This window comes from Larus michahellis, chromosome 12, assembly GCF_964199755.1.
Source record: "Larus michahellis chromosome 12, bLarMic1.1, whole genome shotgun sequence".
Lineage (NCBI taxonomy): Eukaryota > Metazoa > Chordata > Aves > Charadriiformes > Laridae > Larus > Larus michahellis.
Window position 1 is genome coordinate 11,555,891 of NC_133907.1, and position 22,240 is coordinate 11,578,130.

The 22,240-nt window shown below is 58.9% G+C and overlaps 1 protein-coding gene across 1 annotated transcript; it reads right to left on the reverse strand.

Annotated features, from left to right (window-relative positions):
• Nucleotides 1–13,061: 13,061 nt before the first annotated feature.
• Nucleotides 13,062–21,608, reverse strand: LOC141750097 (uncharacterized). Its single transcript, XM_074604679.1, has 8 exons — nucleotides 21,570–21,608; nucleotides 21,031–21,096; nucleotides 19,008–19,111; nucleotides 17,609–17,736; nucleotides 17,242–17,411; nucleotides 15,246–15,401; nucleotides 14,706–14,819; nucleotides 13,062–13,863 (listed from the first exon to the last, which is right to left on the reverse strand). Exons 1-8 carry the CDS (start codon nucleotides 21,606–21,608, stop codon nucleotides 13,837–13,839), a joined length of 804 nt encoding a protein of 267 aa, XP_074460780.1. The 3' UTR covers nucleotides 13,062–13,836.
• Nucleotides 21,609–22,240: the final 632 nt, after the last annotated feature.

The following is a 22,240-nucleotide window of genomic DNA, read 5'->3' on the forward strand; positions in this document are numbered from 1 at the left end:
GGCTTCGGCCTGGGCTGCCGCGGGAGCGGGGGCCCGGCCCGGGGCGAAACCCCGACGTGGCCGGGGGGAGCTCCCGGACCTTGTCCTCCCCGACGGGCGGCGCGAAGGGCCCGGGCCGCCAGCAGGGAACGGGGAAGCCGGGGCGGGAGGGAAAGCTTCCGAGTTCCAGGGCAAGGGACCCCGGGAATAAAGCGCTATTTCATGGGCTCAGGAGGAAACACGACAAACGGGGCTCAGCCCCCTTTGCCCCCCAGCCTCCTCTGTCCTGGGAATTCACTTATTCGCCACTCAAGTCATGAGCTTGCATAACTTACAGCCCTTAAGTCGGGCACTTGCAAGCAAACAAAAGAGAATTAGTTCCCTAGTGAGAGTGCTCATCCTTCCCCTTCCATCACGGTGCGGGCGTCCCCTGTGTCACCCCGGGAAGCACGAAAGCCTGAGCGGGCCGGCTGCTGCTGCATCCTGGGTCTAAAGTAGACCCAGTCAGGACGTTGTGACTGATACAGGACCCGTTACGCAACATTTTAAATACTTCTTGTCCCCAGGCATTAAATTTGCAATGCCACAACCTGTGAATAGAGAAAGGCTGCCAAGGGACACAGCAGCGAGAGCACTATCACCACACTCCCGCGACAACGGGAGAAATCCTCGTACCTCCCCCTCATTCAGCTCTTGCCTTAGTTTAGCCTTTCAGCTTCAACAACAGAAAGCTACATCCAAGTGACACAAACCAACAAATTCCCTTTATGCTGACACACAGAATGACGCTGTCTCCCAGAAAAGGGAGCCAGGAGATCATGTTTTGGAAAGGAGAAGTCAGGACAGTATTCCTGTTAGACTGCAACACTTTGCCAGAATCCTTTCTGGTTTGTATCGAAGAGCAAGGGTGAGCCATAACAGGTAGAAAGGGTAGAGGAGAGGGTCACGTAGCCAAGGGCCACTTCCTACAACTTGTAACCGATAAGTCAGCTACAATATATTTCTCAGGTATGCATGAACACACACAAAGTGCCTGCAGTAAGGGGCACGTTTAGGCTTAAAGGCTTGAGTCGCCGGAACCTTCCCTGGGGAGAGGCTCTTTCCTCTAACCAGGTCATGCCATTTGTCAGCCCGCTGTGATTTAAAGATACAACCAAAGCCAAGTTTGGCCAGAACAGCTGCTTCCTTTCTAGTCGTAAAAGACCATTAACTTGGGAGCTTTATTCCTGAAATGCATCCATGAGTCCTTGTCATGATTTCAGAGGGACTAGGCAAAGATTTGCCCCGCAAAAGTAGCCAGTATAAAAGCAGTCGGACTGATCTGCACATTTCATAGACTTGCATGCCTTAAATGTGTTTAAGATTTAACCTTAAGGTGTTTCAGTTTTAAACACCTTTAAGGTGTTTAAATGCTCGTCAGCTGTCCCTTGTTCCCGTGAAAGCCAAACCAGGCACACAGTGATGGCAGGACGACCAGAGCATCCACCCAAGAAAGGCAGAAGAGCATCTTACCGTGTCTCTCGGCCCCTGGAGTCACGCGATTGCCACCTTTATCCAACCGCTGCTTAAACAGGTTGTGCTCTACATCCAGCTGCTGCTCTCCTGCTCCCTCCATGGCTTCGATGCTCAAATCTGAAAGCAGTGAGCAAGGGAAGTGGTCTGTAAAGGCACAGTCATTATGGCCTGTGGTGGGCTGAGGAAGCATTCAACCCGTGAAAACACAGAATCTTTCAGCCAGGGGGACAAGAATGTGCCAAAGTGAAAGACTCTGTATGCTTGGGGCCAAGTGTCACCCAGGGAAGAAAACACACGTTGCAGCAGCCGAAATGCCCCTTCCAAATACGGGGTTGGGTTTGGTGTACAAGAAGGACTGTTTCCAGCTGCCACAGAAAGCGTTACCCTGAAGGGTAATACACTTAAGGCAAAAAAAAAAAATCCACAAACCAAGCCCCTCCAAGCCCATAACCATCTTCACAAACACCGCTTCAGGAGCACAGCTTAAAAGTGGTTGAAAGCTGCCTCCTGTCTCAACCCCCCCACCTTCGGCTGTCTGACTCCTTGTCTGACTCCTTGTGGGAGTGGGGTGTCTCTGAGGGTGCCAGGGATAATTTAGACGTTTCCCGAGAGCGGTTCCCGAAGATTTCCGAAGGGCGAACTTTGGCCTTCTTAAGAGCATGGTTGAGAGTGTCCCTTGGGGGACAGTCCAGAAGGGCAAAGGTGCCCAGGAAGGCTGGTCTTACTTCAAGGAGGAACTCCTAAAAGCTCAGGAGAAGGCCATCCCCAAGTCCCAGAAAACAAGCAGACAGGGAAGAAGACCAGCCTGACTAAATAGAGAGCTTAGGCTGGCCATCAGAGAAAAAAAAGAAAGTTTATGATCCTTGGAAAAGGGGGTTGGCTACTTATGAAAAATACCAAGACGTAGTAAAGCTATGCAGGGCGAAAATCAGAAGGGCCAAAGCTCAAGCAGAACTCGTCTTGGCCACCACGGTTAAAGAGAACAAGAGGTTCTTTCAGTATATCAACAGCAAAAGGAAGACTAGGGAAAACGTAGGCCCACTAACGAATGAGATGGGCGCCCTAGTGGTGGAAGACACAGAGAAGGCAGAGCTACCGAATGCCTTCTTTGCTTCAGCCTTCACTGCTAAAGCCAACCCGCACGAATCCCAGGCCCTGGAGGCAAGGGGGGCAGTCTGGAGAGAGGAAGAGTTTTCCCCAGTAGGGGAAGATCAGGTTAGAGACCACTCGGCCAAACTGGACATCCATAAGTCCATGGGCCCTGACGAGATGCTAAGGGCCAGGGATGCGAAATCCTGCTGGAGCCAGGCACCCCAGACAGACGGAGGGAGCGAGGAAAGGAGCTCAGCAGATCGGTATGAAATCAGAGCAAGGTGGGGAGCACGTGTGTGTCTGCACACACCGGTGGGATCCAGGAGTGCTGGAAGAGAAGAGGTCAGACAGCAGCACCCACCACAGGGGCAAGGCCAAAAAGCCACGCTGGCCGTGCACCACGGATAAACGCCCAACCCGCCCCCCTCCGGGGACTGTCCCCACGGGGTGGAACAGGCAAGGGGGTCGCGGCGTGGGGCCGTACTCACCCACAGACTCGGTGCAAGCCCTGCAGCTCCACACCATCCGCCTCCTCGTACGTGGCCATGTCTTCCCCCAGCTGGAGGACGCAGTCCCACAAGCCTTGGTAAACGCTGGCGCAGGCGGTGCCCGATGCCAGCAGCCCGGCCAGCCACCCACGGGGTCGGCGTCAGCGCCCACACCTCGGGGGACAGAGCCCACCTCCCCCCCGGGCTCACCTGGGCACACCACGGCCACCACCGTGCCGCTGCCACCCAGGCACGGCGAGCTGCCCCTTCCCCGCAGGACACACACCAACCTCATGCTGTCCCTCGCCCCTGCCCAGCCCCGCCGCCCTTTGCGGAGAGCCCCAAAGCGCCGCTCCGCCGGGGCAGGGAGCCCGTGCGGGGGCAGCCGGGGCACCCCAGCACCGGCACCCCCGGCCCGGAGCCCAGGGCACGGACACCCGGGGGGGCACGGGCAGCTCGGCTCCGCCAGCCCACACCCACCGGACACACACGCACAGCCCCGACACAGCCACACAGAGAGGGGACCCCGCATCGCCCCCCGCCTCCGCACCCCGGGGAGCGGCCCCTCCACAGCCCGGCACCCCACAGCCCCCCCCGGCCACCCCATAGCTCGACCCACGCCCGGACAGCCTTACCCCCGGCCAGGAACCCCACGGCCGCGTCCCGGTCCCCGTCCCCTCACACCGGCATCGGGAGCGGGCTCCGGCTCCGCAGCTGGCCGCAACCCCCATGGCCGGCAGCGCTCCCCGACCCCCTCCGCGGGGAGGGCGCCCGGCCCGGACCACCGCTAATGAGGGGCTAATGACCTGCGGCTAATGAGGGGGCGGGCGGGGCCGCGGCTCCCGAGCGCCCGGGGGCAGCCCCGTGCCCGCAGCCCCGGCCCCCCGCCGCTCCCCGCATCCTGCACCCCCGGCCCGCACAGCATCGCCCCCCCTCGCCACTCTGCCGGCACCCACGGCTCCCCGCACCCCACCACAACACATGAAAAACACGAATACAACTCTTTATTAACAACAACACAACTACCTACAACTCCTAACAACTATTAACAACTCTTACAAATATTAACTAACAAAACTATTAACAACTAACAAAACTATTAACAACTAACAAAGCACGAGGGCATCGTGCGCGGGGTCCCTGCAGCGGGGACCACTCACCCCAGCCCCAGCCCCAGCCCAGTGGCAGGAGACCCTCCCTCCCTGCGGGCAGTGCATGGCGAGCACGTGCCTGTCCTCCTGATGGCACGTCCACATCCATCGCCTCCTCCTCCTCCACATCCACCTCCATCTCTTCACTTTCCTCCACCTGCTCGATCTCCATGTCTTCCTCCATCTTCACAGTCTCCTCCACAGCCTCCAGTGCAAGTTCTAACATCCTAAGACAAGAGGCAAGCAGAAAAGTGCATTGGTCCTGCCCTGCCCAGCCGAGTGGACCCGTGGGACAGGGCTCTCCACACCCCTGCCCCTCTCGCCGGCCAGGGAGAGCCGTGGCCACAGCCCCAGCAGGAGCTGGCTGGACCTGGGCAGCTCCTTGGCCACCAGCACCCACCAGCGCTGACACCCCAGTGCCTGCAGCTGGAGGCTCCTGTTCTTCTGCATCTTCATCATTTTGGTGATTCTCATGGTCTTCTGGATCTGATGGCACAGAGAGGGCAGGGGTGAGCAGCCCTGCTCCCTGCCCTGCAGGGCCACGGGCATACACCCAGCACCCCGCCCCCCCCCCCCACCCCCCCCAGCCCCTGGCCCCACGTGTGCCTGGGTGCCCCGAAGCTCCTTACTCGGTGCAGGTGGCCTTTGGGCTCGGTGCTGCTCCGCTGGCAGGGCTCAGCTCCCACGGCTCCAGCCTGGAAGGCAGCAGCATTCATGGACTGCAGATCCATGGGGAATGTTGGGGAATTTTTCTCACAATGCTATGGCAGCAGGCAAAGAAATAACGGTGATGGGCACAGGCAGGGCGGGAGGGCTGCGGTGTGTCCAAAGGTTGAGGCGGGAAACGCTCGCTGGGGCGTGGTCTCAAGGCACCAGGCGCATGGCAGAAGGGCTCGGGGTGGAAAGGTTGGGATCAAGCAGGAAGCGCTGGGCTGTGGGTTCAAGGCAGAAGGTTCAGGGCACAAGGTCTGTGTCAGGCACAGGTGTCCTGGTTCCTGTGGGGAGAGGATTAATTCTCCCCACGCTCCGGCAGGGACACAGGTATTCTATCCCATGGGAGCCATGCCCACTCCGAGCTGCCGGGGGAGGCAGCAGGAAGTCGCCGCTTGGAGGGGGCGGGGGCGTCCCGGGCCGGGTTGGTGAGCGGGCAGTGAGCGGCGGTCCGGTAATCGTGTTTGTATACTCCTCTATCCGTGTTATTGTTGTTGTTTTCTTGTTCCCTTTGCTGTTCTGTTAAACTGCCTTTGTCTCAACCCAAGAGTTTTGCCTTTTTCTTCTGATTCTTCCCATATTGGGAAAGCCCAAGAGAGCAGCACGTGGCTCTTTGTTGCTGTCTGAGGCCAAACCACGACGCCCGGGTCTTCCTCTTTTCCCTTTTTGAAAATGGGGGTTATGTGTCCCCTCTTCCAGTCAGCGGGAACTTCACCCGACTGCCACGACTTTTCAAATATAACGGAAAGTGGCTCAGCGACTTCATCCGCCAGCTCCCTCAGGAGCCGGGGATGGATTTCATCACGTCCCATGGACTTATGCACCATCAGGTTCCTCAGATGGTCTCAGACCTGATCTACTCCTACAGCAGGCGCTTCTTCATTCTCGTAGATCCTGCCTTGGCATTCTGCAGCTTGGGCGGTGTGGTTGGAGCCCTTGCTGGTGAAGAAAGAGGCGAAAAAAATCATTGAGTACCTCAGCCTTCTCCAGATCCTGGGTGACCAGGTCGCCTGTTTCCTTCTGGAGAGGGCCCACACCTTCCCTACTCTGGCCTTTGCCCGTGACGTACTTAGAGAAGTTTTTCTTGTCACCCTTGATGTCCCTAACCAGATTTAATTCTGTCTGGGCTTTAGCTTGCCTAATCTGGTTCCTGCCCACTCGGACAGTTTCTCTGGATTCCACCCAGTCAACCCGTCCTTGCTTCCACCCTCTGTACGCCTCCTTTTTGCTTTTGAGCTTGTCCAGGAGCTCCTTGTTAATCCATGCTTTTCAAACGGTCCGTTTTCAAATGGTCCCCACGGTTTAGGGGGTGCAGCCCCACTTGTCGTCTTCTCCCGGGCTTGTATCATTTTGTTGAGGAGTTGTCCCAGCAAGAAGAAGGTTTCAACATTTGTTAGCAAGCTTCAGTCATTTACACCTTCATTTCTGACAAAACAAAACTACAACATAGAGCTATTGCATTAAATAATAATGCATATGAATTATAGTAACCCTAAATTTATGTCATCTATTAAAAAAATAAAAACATCATATCTAAATTTCCTTAACATTCCTTTTTCAGTATTGGCTATATCTTCAGGAACAACAACATTCAGGAACAACAATTTTAACCATGCAGTCATCACCCCAGTGACTTCATTAAAGCGTTCAGTTGCTCTCGTTGCTGTCTCAAATAACGTTGAGAAGAGACAAATACCTGAGCAATGGGCGCACAAGAACAACCTGGAGCAAAGCGATGCTGCCGCGACGCTGCATCCTCCCCACTTTGCTGGTGCAGCCACTGACGGTGGCAGCCGCGCAAGGGCCGGGGGATCTGCCCCTCTTCTGGATGCCTCCATTCTGGCTGCCCCCCAAGGCCGGTTTACTGCAGGGAGCTGGAAATCCTCCAGCTGTGCTCACAGCGGGGTCCTTCCTGCCTCCTCGGCTCTCGCAGGACAATTAGTGAGGAGCCACCAAGTCAACTCCAGCTTGGAACTGAGCTGGGAGAAAAGGGGAGTTTTAAGCCATAGAGAAGCTTCCCCAGCTCCCCTTTACAATCTTACTGTGGTTTGAGAAAAGCCATAAAAACTTAGTGTTGTTTAGACAATTATTCTATAACCCGATGAGCCTCCCCACCCAGGAAGGGGAATTGGGGAAAGCAGGGAAACACAAGGGTTGAAATATAAATAGATTTAATAGGATAAGACCAAAGAATTGACAATAACACTAAAGAAACAGTATTAATGACGATATTAATACAAGATATACAAGCTCAGGCAATTTTATCAGCAGGAAGCGGTGCACTCCCAACAGGGGACAGCAAATGTGGGACACTGCCAGCACTGTGGCTTTGGGAGGAAGGGAAGGGCTCAGTCAGAGCAAGGTGGGGAGCACGTGTGTGTCTGCACACACCGGTGGGATCCAGGAGTGCTGGAAGAGAAGAGGTCAGACAGCAGCACCCACCACAGGGGCAAGGCCAAAAAGCCACGCTGGCCGTGCACCACGGATAAACCCCCAACCCGCCCCCCTCCGGGGACTGTCCCCACGGGGTGGAACAGGCAGGGGGTCGCGGCGTGGGGCCGTACTCACCCACAGACTCGGTGCAAGCCCTGCAGCTCCACACCATCCGCCTCCTCGTACGTGGCCATGTCTTCCCCCAGCTGGAGGACGCAGTCCCACAAGCCTTGGTAAACGCTGGAGCAGGCGGTGCCCGATGCCAGCAGCCCTGCCAGCCACCCACGGGGTCGGCGTCAGCGCCCACACCTCGGGGGATAGAGCCCACCTCCCCCCCGGGCTCACCTGGGCACACCACGGCCACCACCGTGCCGCTGCCACCCAGGCACGGCGAGCTGCCCCTTCCCCGCAGGACACACACCAACCTCATGCTGTCCCTCGCCCCTGCCCAGCCCCGCCGCCCTTTGCGGAGAGCCCCAAAGCGCCGCTCCGCCGGGGCAGGGAGCCCGTGCGGGGGCAGCCGGGGCACCCCAGCACCGGCACCCCCGGCCCGGAGCCCAGGGCACGGACACCCGGGGGGGCACGGGCAGCTCGGCTCCGCCAGCCCACACCCACCGGACACACACGCACAGCCCCGACACAGCCACACAGAGAGGGGACCCCGCATCGCCCCCCGCCTCCGCACCCCGGGGAGCGGCCCCTCCACAGCCCGGCACCCCACAGCCCCCCCCGGCCACCCTATAGCTCGACTCACGCCCGGGCAGCTCTATCCACCGCCAGGAGCAGCACGGCCGCGCCCCGACGACGACCCATCCTGACACCGACTCACACCGGCATCGGGAGCGGGCTCCGGGCTCGGGCTCGGGCTCGGGCTCGGGCTCCGCAGCTGCACGCATCCCCCCTGGCCGGCAGCGCTCCCCGACCACCTCCACGAGGAGGACACCACGCCCCGGCCGCCGCTACTGAGCCGCGGCTAATGAAGGAGCGGGCGGGGCCGCGGCTCCCGAGCGCCCGGGGGCAGCCCCGTGCCCGCAGCCCCGGCCCCCCGCCGCTCCCCGCATCCTGCACCCCCGGCCCGCACAGCATCGCCCCCCCTCGCCACTCTGCCGGCACCCACGGCTCCCCGCACCCCGACACCCTGCGCCCACCGCACCCCTGCACCAGCTCCCTCTCCCCAAAGCCCCCCGCAGCCTGCGCTGCCCCCTCCACGGCTCGCCCCGAGTGGCGACCAGGGCCCAGGGCCGCTGCCAGCAGCGGGAATGCCGGCAGGGTCTAAGAGACGGGCTGGAAATTCCCTGCCGAGGGGCAGAAGGTCCTCCAAGCCTTCAGTGGAATGCCTCAAACGCTCGCAAGGAAATAAATAATGCAGGACCGGCCTTCAAGGAACTGGTAAGGCCAACACTTCTGGCACCTGAAAGTGTGGGAGAACTGTCTTGTGAAGACAGGATTGTTCTGCCACTCGTGTGGTGAGCTCGCTAGTTCTCAGTTCTCGAGGCCATTGTGTCCAATAAGCGACCTTAGCTTCATTATCCATGAAATGCATATGAAAGCGCACACCCTGCATATGCTAATGAAGATTATAGAGATCACGCTAAACACGTATGACTATGACACTCGTCTCTCCACCCAAACCAAGCTACACCTCACCTGGGAGAAGGGAGAAGCCTGAGCCGAGGCTGTCCTCAGCAAGGGGGGCTGGACCACGCTCATTCAGCAAACAGAAAAGGGGAAAATAAGTGCCCCTAAGGGGGAACAAAGAAGAAACAAAAGAAGAAGATAATGCCTGGGAAGATCCTTCCCAAGAAAGAAGACCGTACCTGGGAAGATTTTTCCAAGAAAGAAGATCATGCCTGGGAAGATCCCCTGAAAATGACGCTGGAACCAGGAACGGTGATCTCTTTATCTCTGTCTTTTCCTTTCTCTATCTCTCAGTTTCTCTTTTCTCTTACAGCTATTAAGTAACGACCTTAAGTACGACCTTAAGTACCGCTTGCCATAAGTTGTCCTGTACCTGTTGTTAAGTAACACAATGCATACCCCACCACTTGCCATCATTTGTCATATACCTAACCAATTATTGTGGACTTGTTAAGACCTATACTAACCGTCTGGGGAAGCTAATAAATATTTCTATATGGACCTTGAGATTTATCTCACCTTTGTCCGCACTGTTGAGAATTTATGAATCTGAAGTCACTTACTCTCCCTCTTGCCTGGGAGTGGGACGTGACACAGGGCAAGGAGGGCTTTGCTCCGGGCTTCAACTCTGGGCACGGCCCCGGCTAAAGCAAGGCAGAACCAGAAGCAAAGACCCGAGCGTGGGGAGGTTCAAAGCCTTAAACATCAGCAGCTACAGCTCCAAAACCTTCTCCCCTCATCCTTGTACCAGCCATTCCCAAGGATGTCATGGTCCTCGGGTGATCAGTTTGCATTTTGCAGCTCTGCGGCCTCATCCTGGCTTGTGCCCCATCCCTCCCTTTCCTTTCCCTCCAGCAGCAAGGCCAGCAGCAGGTTTCCCGCCTGCTTTGATGGCATCACGGCAGGGGTCGGTCACAGCAGAGCTCACACTTGGCTGGGGACCCCTTTGCTCTTGGGGCCACCACTCTCCAGCAGCCCACGAACCCCGCTGGTGCCCAGGTCCGTCCCTGCCGTCAGCCGCATCCCATCTGTGCACAGGGACCCCCTGCCCCCGGGGCGCCCGTGCCAGCACCCCCAGCCGCCTCCAGCCCCGCCATCCCCGAGACACTGGAACCACAACTCTGCAAACGCTGCGGGTGCCCAAACAAAGGCAAAGAGAACTTGGGTGTGAAAAACATGAACACAACTCTTTATTAACAACAACACAACTACCTACAACTACTGACAAAAACACAAGTAACTACAAAACACAACGGTAGAAATACAACTGTAGAAATACAACTATATAAATACTATAGAAATACAACTAACTGTAGAAAGACAACTATATAAATCCTATAGAAACCCAACTGTAGAAATATAACTATATACATCTCTTCCTCTTTGTCGCTCTTGTGTGTTGCCTTGAACTGCCACACGTCTGCTGCCCCTGGAAGAAAAGCAAGCGGCACGGCCGTTTGGCTAACGAGCAGCGCCTCACCCAGCAGAGCTGGGGCTTCCCGAGCCGTCTCAGCGGCAGCAGCTCCTTCACTTCGGGCTTCACTGTGATGGGCATTCGATGGCCACAGCCCTGGGACACGCTGGGGACAGCGGGACTCTGCTGCCAGCGCTGAGCCCCACCTGGGCTCGGGCTTACACTTGCCTGTCCCGGCCCTAAGGAACCGCTCCCGGCCCAAAGCGGACGGGGGCTCAGGGCAGCGCGGTGGGGGCGGTTGTGCCGCCAGCACGAGGGCAGCGACTGCCATGTCCCTGCAGCGGGACCACCCACCCCAGCCCCAGCCCCAGCCCCAGCCCGGTGGCAGGAGACCCTCCCTCCCTGCAGGCAGTGCATGGCGAGCACGTGCCTGTCCTCCTGGTGGCATGTCCACATCCATCGCCTCCTCCTCCTCCACATCCACCTCCATCTCTTCCACTTCCTCCTTCTTGTCAACCTCCATTTCTTCTTCTATGTTTATATTCCTGGCAGCCTCGTCCGCAGCCTCCAGTGCAAGTTCTAACACCCTAAGACAAGAGGCAAGCAGAAAAGTGCATTGGTCCTGCCCTGCCCAGCCGAGTGGACCCGTGGGACAGGGCTCTCCACACCCCTGCCCCTCTCGCCGGCCAGGGAGAGCCGTGGCCACAGCCCCAGCAGGAGCTGGCTGGACCTGGGCAGCTCCTTGGCCACCAGCACCCACCAGCACTGGCGCCCCAGTGCCTGCAGCTGGAGGCTCCTGTACTTCTGTATCTTCATCATTTTGGTGTTTCGCATGGTCTTCTGGATCTGGCAGAACAGAGAGGGCAGGGGTGAGTGGCCCTGCTCCCTGCCCCATGGGGCCCTGAGCACACAGCCCGGCCAAGGGCCCCCCACTGCACAGACCCCGGCCCTGCGCCTGCCTGGGCGCCCCGAAGCTCCTTACTCGGTGCAGGTGGCCTTTGGGCTCGGCGCTGCTCCGCTGGCAGGGCTCAGCTCCCACGGCTCCAGCCTGGAAAGGGGCAGCGCAGGCACCGGCTCAGGCTCCGGCCAGCACCCGCCTGCTCCCGGCGAGCATCCCTGCGGCACCAGCCCGGGGCAGCCTGGGCTGTGTGTGGGGACGTGTCCCCCCGGCGCAGGGATGCTGCATTCCAGCAGGGCATGAGCAGCCCAGAAGGGCTTCTGCCAGCCCCTGGCCTTGCAGGGGTGGGGGGAGAGGGCAAGACAAGGTCTCGGCCCCCCGACCACTGCTGGGTGCCCACCTCCGGGGAGCAGGGACGTACCTCTGCCAGCGCAAGCCTCTTGGTCTTCGTCGCCTTCATTATCACAACGCTAGGGGAAAGGTAATGGAGCAGGTGGGATGGGAAGGGAAGGGCTGGGTGGAGGGTAGGAGCTGTGAGGAGCAGGAGAGCAGGGCTGTGTGGGGAGCAGGAGAGAAGGGCTGTCGGGCACAGGGCAGAGGGGATGCGTTGTGCCCGTCGCCAGGGACTGGCAGTTACAGATGGAACACGGGCCATGGCAACGGGAACGCAGTGGGCATTGGGACGAACCCCCTTAAAGGGGGGCCAGCTTAATACATACCTACCCCCCAAAGTTAAGAATCCCAACACATTACACTTCAGTCCTGTCTTAAGCGGCTCTTCCTCACCATCCCCTCATGCCAAGCTGCTCCTCAGTTTAGTCTCAGAAGCGTGCCGGAGAATACGTGCCCAACAGCATCCAGCCTACGCTGCTGCGGGCTACGCTGGCCGAAGAGCAGGAGCTTAAAGAGGAGGCTGAGACCGTGGTCGGGGAAGTGCTGGATGGGGGAAGGCGCTGGATCAGCCCCTCCACGTCTTCAGGAGGGCTCCCCATGGGGTCGGCGGGAGGTTGTTTGCCAGTGCCAGAGAGGCAGAGCCTTTGGACACTTCTCCTGCGGAGCGATGGGAGGAATTGGGACTGGTGGCTCGAGAGATTGTGGCGAGCACGTTGGGGAGCTTTGGGCAGCGTTTGGTCCTGAGGAGGTGTGCGGCTCCTGGGGCAAGGAGCCCCCGCGCAGCTCCACCAGGCGGACAATAAAACGTTTGCTCCCAGGGGGTGCCTTGTGCCTTCCTTCCTTCAGGCCAGGCCATACTGTGTCTGTCCGGGCATCTTCCCTGCAATGATTTCCCTCCTCTTCCTCCCTCCCACAGCCTGGGTCAGACGAAGACCCAGCTTTTGTCTCCTTTGGGAAGCTTTGTGGCCGGGCTATCAGAGGGACTGGCCCAGCTCTGTTGAGCCTGGGTTCTGGCGGTCCTTGTGTTGAGATCCTTTCTCCAGGGCTCTTTCTCCTCAGAGCAAGCAGCCCTGCACAAAACCCTTGTTCTCGCCCCTCCGGGGACGGACGGTGGCGTCTCCCCCTGGGGACCGCTCTGCCACATGGCCTTTGGGTCTCCTCGCTGCGCAGCGGGGAGGCAGGTCTATTGTGGAGGCCCAGAACGGTGCAGCGGAGCAGGTTCGAGCAGCCGGTGCCAGGGCTCACCCAAAGAGAGCTGCAGGCGGGGAATGGGAAAAACCAGGGCAGGAGGAGATGGCCCTAAATCAGGGTTCTTCACCCGCTGGGCAAAAACCAATCAACACACTGAGTCGAGATATTTGGCTTTATTTCAGTTCTGCAGAATCGGGTGCCGGGCGTTTAACAACAGCCAGCACACCACACGTTTCCGACAGTCCCAGGTTCACAGTGATAAGATACAGCCCATGAGTGAGCTACAGTTCCCTTACCAGCCCTCATCACACACGTGCATTCAAGTCCAAGTTTGGAACGGTTTGGGAGATCCCCCTAATTAGGCCAATTAAGGTTTAATTTCAGGAGTTCAGCTCAGGTTCCATCCAAGTTCTACTACAATTCTATACAAAGCGCTCCTGTAACTTTTTAACCATATTCTTTTGACATCCCTACTCTAACCTTTTCCTGACCCATGAATGTACCAAGCACTCTCTTTTTCCTTCAGAAACAGTACAAAATGGTTTTATTACAAAAAAGGTAAAAACCCCACTCTCTTTTTCCTTCAGAAACAATACAAAATGGCTTTTATTACAAAAACATAAAAACCTCTCTCCCTTTTTTCCTTCAGAAATAGTACAAAACGGTTTTTAGTACAAAAACGTAAAACCCCACTATCACTAGCACATGCTGCAAAATCTAAACAGAACAAATGCACCCCCCCCCTGCCCACAGGAAAACAAACACAGTCCAGGGAAGGGCCCAAGACGGGAACCCTGCGACGCTGCAGCTGCTCCGCGACAGGACAAGGTTCAGCGCAGCTCCCGAGTCTCTGCCATCGGAGCAGCAGCTTTGGCCTTCAAGGTCTTGAAGTTCCTGGCCGGTCTTTGCACAGCACGCAATCCAGTCCCGCTTCTATTTTCGCTCTTGCGCCAGCTGCGTCTGCAGAAGGGACACCCGAAAGAGGCCAAAGGCCGAGCTCAGACAAGCCCACGCTGGTAGGACCAGCCCTAGCTCCACGGTACCGGCTCTCGGGGAAGACGCACCCTCTAACGCCAGCCCCGACAAACACTTGCTCTTCGGGGAATGGAAGTCGCAGGTTCCCAGAGTCACCCTGGCCTCATCTCACACTATCAACAAGTTGACTTTCTCTCTGGCTTACCATTCACACGTACAACCCCGAGACATCCCATGGATATGAGAGAGAGAGGTTCCTACAGGATTAAGTCACCCAACTCCCCTTTCCAAGAGAGAGACTGGCGCTACTGCCACCTTACTGCCACAGGCTTTTTCCTCAGCAGGAGAGTTACTGGTGACACAAGGCACTGAGGAACTCTTCTGTTCTCATCTGCCTTAAAAACGTGACAGCTGGCGCGTGAAAAGGGAAAATGGGAAAGCTCAACAAGACGAGCAAGGCTCAAGGGGAACGTCCTTAGACGATTCTCTATTTCCCATCCATTCCGTTTTCTGAGTTTCCTCCAATCCCTCTCCCACCCTGCCTGACCCACAGGCACCACAGAGACCAGACCTCGGGGAACGATGCTGTCTGGCCATGGCCAAGGGACGCATCTGACTGGGTATTCCCACTGCCTGCCCGTCTCCCTTCCCCATGGCCAAACAAAACTCGGGCCACAGTATCGTGCAGAGCTGTGCCCACCAGCACAGCCACAGCGGCTTTGGATGAGAGCTTTCCTGCTCCTCAGCCGGTCTATACTGGGGGGCTGCTGCCATCGTTCCTCCATCTGGCCAGAGTCTCCTCCCACCAAGTAAGATCCTGGTCTCACCTGCTGAGACGCCAGCATCTCGTGCTGGTCAGACTCGGAGACAGAAAATCCGCCTGCATCTGGCAGCGCACGACCTCTGCAATATCTCCTCAGTCGCCTCCGTTCACGTTCCACCTGCACGTTGGATAGGAGAAAGGGTCACAGAAGCCTGCCACCAAACAAGGAGCAAAAGGACCTCTGGACATCACGGCAAGGAGATGGCTGCTCAGGGACTGTGAATTGCACCACAGAACGCTGGGGCCAAAAAGCACTCCAAGTAGCCCACGGAAGAGAGCGAGCAGGAGGAAAGAGTTCCTGACACAAGAGTGTCCAATGGGTGTGTACGGGGACACTGGGGCAAGAAGGGTGGTACCGCAGTGAACGTGCATTTGCGAAGGCAACGGGGTGCCAGAAGAGAGAGAAAAGACAAAAGCGTGTGGCCACAGGGCACAGTGGGAGAGGGAAGGAAACAAGCCGAGGACTCCACAGTGCTGCCTCTGGGAATGCGGTGTCTTCCAGAGGACCGTGATGCTGCGCAGAGGCAGCGAAAGCCTGGTCTACCTCCTCCAGAGTCCTCCTGAGCTCAGCACTGTATTGCTTCAGCTCCGTCTTCTCCCGGTCCAGCCTTGCAACTGCTCGCTGCAGACGTTCCAGCCGCTGCGACAGGAGTCTCTTCTCCGAGAGCCAGGACAGCCGCTGCCCTTCTGCAATCGCCTGCTGGGCATTCAGAGAGCAGATGATGGGAGTGGTGCCACAGAAAGGAGAGAAGGGCCAGAGTCAACACATCGCGGAGAGCGACCATGGAGGAAAGGACAGTGCTACGTCCCTTCTCCTCCTCCTCCCGGTCCACAGCCCAAAACAACACTCTCCCTTCCCAGGGGCCCTCCTCCACATCACCTCGGAGAAATCCCTGCGCCAAAAGAACACCCTGAAAGCGCAATGAAGCCTTCAACCTCACCAGCCAACGGTACCATTTCCATTCTCTCTAATACCCTGGGAAAGCTGGACCTCAGAAGTCTCCATCTCTGAAAGCATCCTCTAAGCACCATCAGCGTCGCTGCTGTTCAGCCATCCTCACAAAATTCTGCTACGTTTAGTACATTCGCTTGGTCAACTGTGCCCTTTCCTTTCAATGCCAAATCCCAGCCGCCACACATTGCTTAATCTTGCCTAGGTAGGAGAGAACCAATCACCCACGCACAGCTCTTGGACTCGCATTAATTTTAACGGCAAGCTGCGTAGTTCTTTCATTACTTCTGGGCTTGACAGAAAGCGTTTGAGCAGCTGAATGGTGAATTACTAGCAAACATTGTCTTCTCGGCCCAAGCACAAACACAGGCTGGGCAGAGAATGGATTGAGAGAGCCCTGAGCAGAAGGACTTGGGGGTGATGGTCCATGAGAGCCGGCAACGTGCACTTGCAGCCCAGAAAGCCCCCCGTATCCTGGGCTGCATCCCCAGTAGCGTGGCCAGCAGAGCGAGGGAGGGGATTCTGCCCCTCTGCTCCGCTCTGGGGAGAACCCCTGCAGTGCTGCCTCCAGCTCTGGGGCCATGAATATCAGCACATGGACCTGCTGGAGCGGGGACAGAGGAGGCCACAGAGATGCTGCGAGGGCTGGAGCCCCTCTGCTGTGAGGACAGGCTGAGAGAGTTGGGGATTCGGCCTGGAGAAGAGAAGGCCCCGGGGAGACCTTAGAGCCCCTTCCAGTCCCTAAAGGGGCTCAGGGGGGAATGGTTTTAGACTGAAAGAAGGGAGACTGAGATGAGATATTAGGAAGAAATTCTTTGCTGTGCGAGCGGTGAGCCCCTGGCCCAGGTTGCCCGGAGAAGCTGTGGCTGGCCCATCCCTGGAGGTGCTCAAGGCCAGGTTGAACGGGGCTTGGAGCAACCTGGTCTAGTGGGAGGTGTCCCACTGGCATGGGGGTAGGAACTAGAAGATCTTTAAGGTCTCTTCCAACCCAAACCATTCAGTCATTTGATGAAGTCTCAGCCAAGCTCCTCAGAACAGCGTAGGCTCACAGCCTCCATTTTCACAGCTCGGCTCCCTTTTCATCAAGGAAAAGGTGCAGACGGACTGCAGGGTCAGAAAGGGACCAGACCCTCGTGCCCTCCTCACAAGACAGGCCGCGAACGCCAGTACCAGGAACAAGGGGCCTGTTCCGTCTGCTCCAATACCTCTGTCAGCCGCCAAAGGACAGAAAGGAAGGAACAAAGTTCCCCCGCCTGCAGCTGGCAGCAGCGTTAGGAGTCTACTCCATGGCGGGCGGGAGGCTGCTAAGATCCCAGCCCTTTGCTGCCATGCTTTGGCTGGGGACCACCCAACCTTCTGTTGAACTCCTCTTACGCCCACACGCAACCCGTGCCTGCATTTACTGTCCCACCAGAGTCCTGGGGGTCTCCACGCTCCTTCAAGGACGAGCCACTGGCTCTGCTGCCTGGCCCGGCACCGTGTCGCCCGGGACAGACCACTGCTGCCATTTCCCACGCTCAGCCTGTTCTTCTCCTAAAGCCAGCCCACAAAGCTTGCTTGAAGGATTCAGAAGCATAGTGTTTCCTACCACGTCTTGCAGGAGCTTGTTTATCTCGCCTTGGTGGTCGGCCTCCCGAACTTTGAGGGTGTCGGTATGCTGCTCTTCTTTCTGCAGGAGCTCTTGCGCCATGTTTTGCCGTTCCTGCTTCAGGAGAGACCTCTCTGCTTCCAGCTCCCACTGAAGGCACTTCACTTCCCCTGCAAACACGACAAATGGCAAGAGTCAGAGGCTGCACAAACAGCGGCTCTGACTTTACTGACCTTACGCCCTTTGAGTTTCCGTGGAGGAGGGGTCTGTCTCCAGCTCCTTCACTCCTCAGAAGCACTGCGGACACAGAGCTGCTTTCATACCACCTTCCCCGGGCACGGGCTCACCAGAAACGGGAGGCTCTCACCTTGGATCACCTCCTTGGCCTGCGCCACCGCGTGAAGCTGGGTTTCAAGGTGACTCCTGGTGATCTCCAGCTCAGACAAGTGCTGCTGAGCCTCCAACAGGCTGCATTCCACGGTCTCCTTCCCTGACCTGCAAAGCGTGAATACAGAGAGAAAGGAGCTGCTTGCTCCTGACACCCAACAGGGAGTTGTTCCAGGAAGAAGTGGTGCAAGATCCCTACCCCTGCCTACGGAAAAAGGCTCGCGTGGAAACTCCTGCACAGAGAGCCTATTTCTGCCCTTTAAAATAGCAATGCGGGCCCCTGCGAGGGAATGGCCAGGCTTCCCGTGTCACCTGGCAGGGCACAGAAAGCCCAGCCAAATTGGACTGCAATAGCCAAATCTTCACTTGCTGGGGTCTGATCCACGACACACGGGTAGCTGCGCCCACCAGTCTTGCCTCGGCAGCGGCACTGGCTCCTCGTCCCGGGTTGTTGAGACTCCCACCTGCCGCCACCCCCTGCCCCATCCTGGTTCCCCCCCGCCCGCCTCAGCCCTGACACATGCCAGCCAGCGGGGCTGGCACCAAGGAGCGGGTCCCACAGCCTCCACCCCACCGCTGAGGGCGATGCCTTCCCCTCCCAGCCCACGGGCTGCTTGGCAGCACCTTGGAAAGCCTGACCCACCGGGCACTCAGCCCCCGCCTTGCCCTGGCACCTTTCCTCCGAACCAAGGCACCGGGGCTTTCCCTTCATTGCTCCCTGCAGTTCCTTGCAACTCCTTTGCGCTCCCCACAACTCACTCCTGGGCACAAAAAGATGCCCCCAGTCATCCCTGCAAACATTTTATTACTGACTTCCCACTTGCCCCCCACCTTGCCCCTTCTACTCTATTCCTTCTTAAGCAGGCCTTTCCCCAAACCCACCCAACACCACCCTCGTTACCCAGCTCATCTAGGATTATTACAGCTCTGAGAAAGTTAATGCCCTCCCAACACCATCATCTTGGGGCACTCGCTACAAACTCACCAACAGCAGGGCTGAGCTCAACTCAAGCCACAAGGACAAAGGATCTCGCAGGAAGGGTCTCAGCATGCGGGGGGGAAGGGAGAAGGATTGCTTTGGGCAGCAGGATCCGAGTGGAGACCGGGTGCAGGCTGCTCCCTGCAGCGCCTGACCCTGGGACAGCCCGGACACCTGCGAGTCCCTGGCTGAAGCCCCTGTGTCCAGGGGAGCCTTGACAGCCGGGGGGGCACGGACAGCTCGGCTCCGCCAGCCGACACCCACCGGACACACACGCACAGCCCCGACAGAGCCACACGGAGAGAGGGGACCCCGCATCGCCCCCCGCCTCCGCACCCCGGGAAGCGGCCCCTCCGCACCCCGGCCCCCCGCAGCCCGACCCCCGCCCGGGCAGCCTTACCCAGGGACAGGAGCAGCACGGCAGGGCGCCGCCGCCCGCAACCCCCATGGCCGGCAGCACTCCCCGCCCGCCTCCGCGGCGAGGGCACCACGCCCCGGCCGCCGCTAATGAGGGGCTAATGAGCCGCGGGTAATGAGGGGGCGGGCGGGGCCGCGGCTCCCGAGCGCCCGGGGGCAGCCCCGTGCCCGCAGCCCCGGCCCCCCGCGGCTCCCCGCATCCCGCACCCCCGGCCCGCACAGCATCGCCCCCCCTCGCCACTCTGCCGGCACCCACGGCTCCCCGCACCCCGACACCCTGCGCCCACCGCACCCCTGCACCAGCTCCCTCTCCCCAAAGCCCCCCGCAGCCTGCACTGCCCCCTCCACGGCTCGCCCCGAGTGGCGACCAGGGCCCGGGGCCGCTGCCAGCAGCGGGAATGCCGGAGGGCAAGGAGGGCTTTGCTCCGGGCTTCAGCTCTGGGCACGGCCCCGGCTAAAGCAAGGCAGAACCAGAAGCAAAGACCCGAGCGTGGGGAGGTTCAAGGCCTTAAACATCAGCAGCTACAGCTCCAAAACCTTCTCCCCTCATCCTTGTACCAGCCATTCCCAAGGATGTCATGGTCCTCGGCTGATCAGTTTGCATTTTGCAGCTCTGCAGCCCCATCCTGGCTTGTGCCCCATCCCTCCCTTTCCTTTCCCTCCAGCAGCAAGGCCAGCAGCAGGTTTCCCGCCTGCTTTGATGGCATCACGGCAGGGGTCGGTCACAGCAGAGCTCACACTTGGCTGGGGACCCCTTTGCTCTTGGGGCCACCACTCTCCAGCAGCCCACGAACCCCGCTGGTGCCCAGGTCCGTCCCTGCCGTCAGCCGCATCCCATCTGTGCACAGGGACCCCCTGCCCCCGGGGCGCCCGTGCCAGCACCCCCAGCCGCCTCCAGCCCCGCCATCCCCGAGACACTGGAACCACAACTCTGCAAACGCCGCGGGTGCCCAAACAAAGGCAAAGAGAACTTGGGTGTGAAAAACATGAACACAACTCTTTATTAACAACAACACAACTACCTACAACTACTGACAAAAACACAAGTAACTACAAAACACAACGGTACAAAATACAACTGTAGAAATACAACTATATAAATACTATAGAAATACAACTAACTGTAGAAATACAACTATATAAATCCTATAGAAACCCAACGGTAGAAATATAACTATATACATCTCTTCCTCTTTGTCGCTCTTGTGTGTTGCTTTGAACTCCCACACGTCCGCTGCCCCTGGAAGAAAAGCAAGCGGCACGGCCGTTTGGCTAACGAGCAGTGCCTCACCCAGCAGAGCTGGGGCTTCCCGAGCCGGCTCAGCGGCAGCAGCTCCTTCACTTCGGGCTTCACCGTGATGGGCATTCGATGGCCACAGCCCTGGGACACGCTGGGGACAGCGGGACTCTGCTGCCAGCGCTGAGCCCCACCTGGGCTCGGGCTTACACTTGTCTGTCCCAGCCCTAAGGAACCACTCCCGGCCCAAAGCGGACGGGGGCTCAGGGCAGCGCGGTGGGGGCGGTTGTGCCGCCAGCACGAGGGCAGCGGCTGCCGTGTCCCTGCAGCGGGGACCACCCACCCCAGCCCCAGCCCCAGCCCCAGCCCGGTGGCAGGAGACCCTCCCTCCCTGCGGCCAGTGCATGGCGAGCACGTGCCTGTCCTCCTGGTGGCACGTCCACATCCATCGCCTCCTCCTCCTCCACATCCACCTCCATCTCTTCCACTTCCTCCTTCTTGTCAACCTCCATTTCTTCTTCTATGTTTATATTCCTGGCAGCCTCGTCCGCAGCCTCCAGTGCAAGTTCTAACATCCTAAGACAAGAGGCAAGCAGAAAAGTGCATTGGTCCTGCCCTGCCCAGCCAAGTGGACCCGTGTGACAGGGCTCTTCACACTCCTGCCCCTCTCACCGGCCAGGGAGAGCCGTGGCCACAGCCCCAGCAGGAGCTGGCTGGACCTGGGCAGCTCCTTGGCCACCAGCACCCACCAGCACTGGCGCCCCAGTGCCTGCAGCTGGAGGCTCCTGTACTTCTGTATCTTCATCATTTTGGTGTTTCGCATGGTCTTCTGGATCTGGCGGAACAGAGAGGGCAGGGGTGAGTGGCCCTGCTCCCTGCCCCATGGGGCCCTGAGCACACAGCCCGGCCAAGGGCCCCCCCCTGCACAGACCCCGGCCCTGCGCCTGCCTGGGCGCCCCGAAGCTCCTTACTCGGTGCAGGTGGCCTTTGGGCTCGGCGCTGCTCCGCTGGCAGGGCTCAGCTCCCACGGCTCCAGCCTGGAAAGGGGCAGCGCAGGCACCGGCTCAGGCTCCGGCCAGCACCCGCCTGCTCCCGGCAAGCATCCCTGCGGCACCAGCCCGGGGCAGCCTGGGCTGTGTGTGGGGACGTGTCCCCCCGGCGCAGGGATGCTGCATCCCAGCAGGGCATGAGCAGCCCAGAAGGGCTTCTGCCAGCCCCTGGCCTTGCAGGGGTGGGGGGAGAGGGCAAGACAAGGTCTCGGCCCCCCGACCACTGCTGGGTGCCCACCTCCGGGGAGCAGGGACGTACCTCTGCCAGCGCAAGCCTCTTGGTCTTCGTCGCCTTCATTATCACAACGCTAGGGGAAAGGTAATGGAGCAGGTGGGATGGGAAGGGAAGGGCTGGGTGGAGGGTAGGAGCTGTGAGGAGCAGGAGAGCAGGGCTGTGTGGGGAGCAGGAGAGAAGGGCTGTCGGGCACAGGGCAGAGGGGATGCGTTGTGCCCGTCGCCAGGGACTGGCAGTTACAGATGGAACACGGGCCATGGCAACGGGAACGCAGTGGGCATGGGGACGAGCCCCCTTAAAGGGGGGCCAGCTTAATACATACCTACCCCCCAAAGTTAAGAATCCCAACACATTACACTTCAGTCCTGTCTTAAGCGGCTCTTCCTCACCATCCCCTCATGCCTGACCATCCCCTCATGCCAAGCTGCTCCCCAGTTTAGTCTCAGAAGCGTGCCGGAGAATACGTGCCCAACAGCATCCAGCCTACGCTGCTGCGGGCTACGCTGGCCGAAGAGCAGGAGCTTAAAGAGGAGGCTGAGACTGTGGTCGGGGAAGTGCTGGATGGGGGAAGGCGCTGGATCAGCCCCTCCACGTCTTCAGGAGGGCTCCCCATGGGGTCGGCGGGAGGTTGTTTGCCAGTGCCAGAGAGGCAGAGCCTTTGGACACTTCTCCTGCGGAGCGATGGGAGGAATTGG

Coding starts and splice junctions, on each gene's coding strand:
- LOC141750097 (XM_074604679.1), bottom strand. CDS start 21,608: ATGAAGGCGACGAAGACCAAGAGGCTTGCGCTGGCAGAG. Junction 21,097..21,569: donor AGAGGCTTGCGCTGGCAGAG/GTACGTCCCTGC, acceptor CTGTTCCGCCAG/ATCCAGAAGACCATGCGAAA. Junction 13,864..14,705: donor AGATGCTGGCGTCTCAGCAG/GTGAGACCAGGA, acceptor TCCCTTCTGCAG/ACGCAGCTGGCGCAAGAGCG.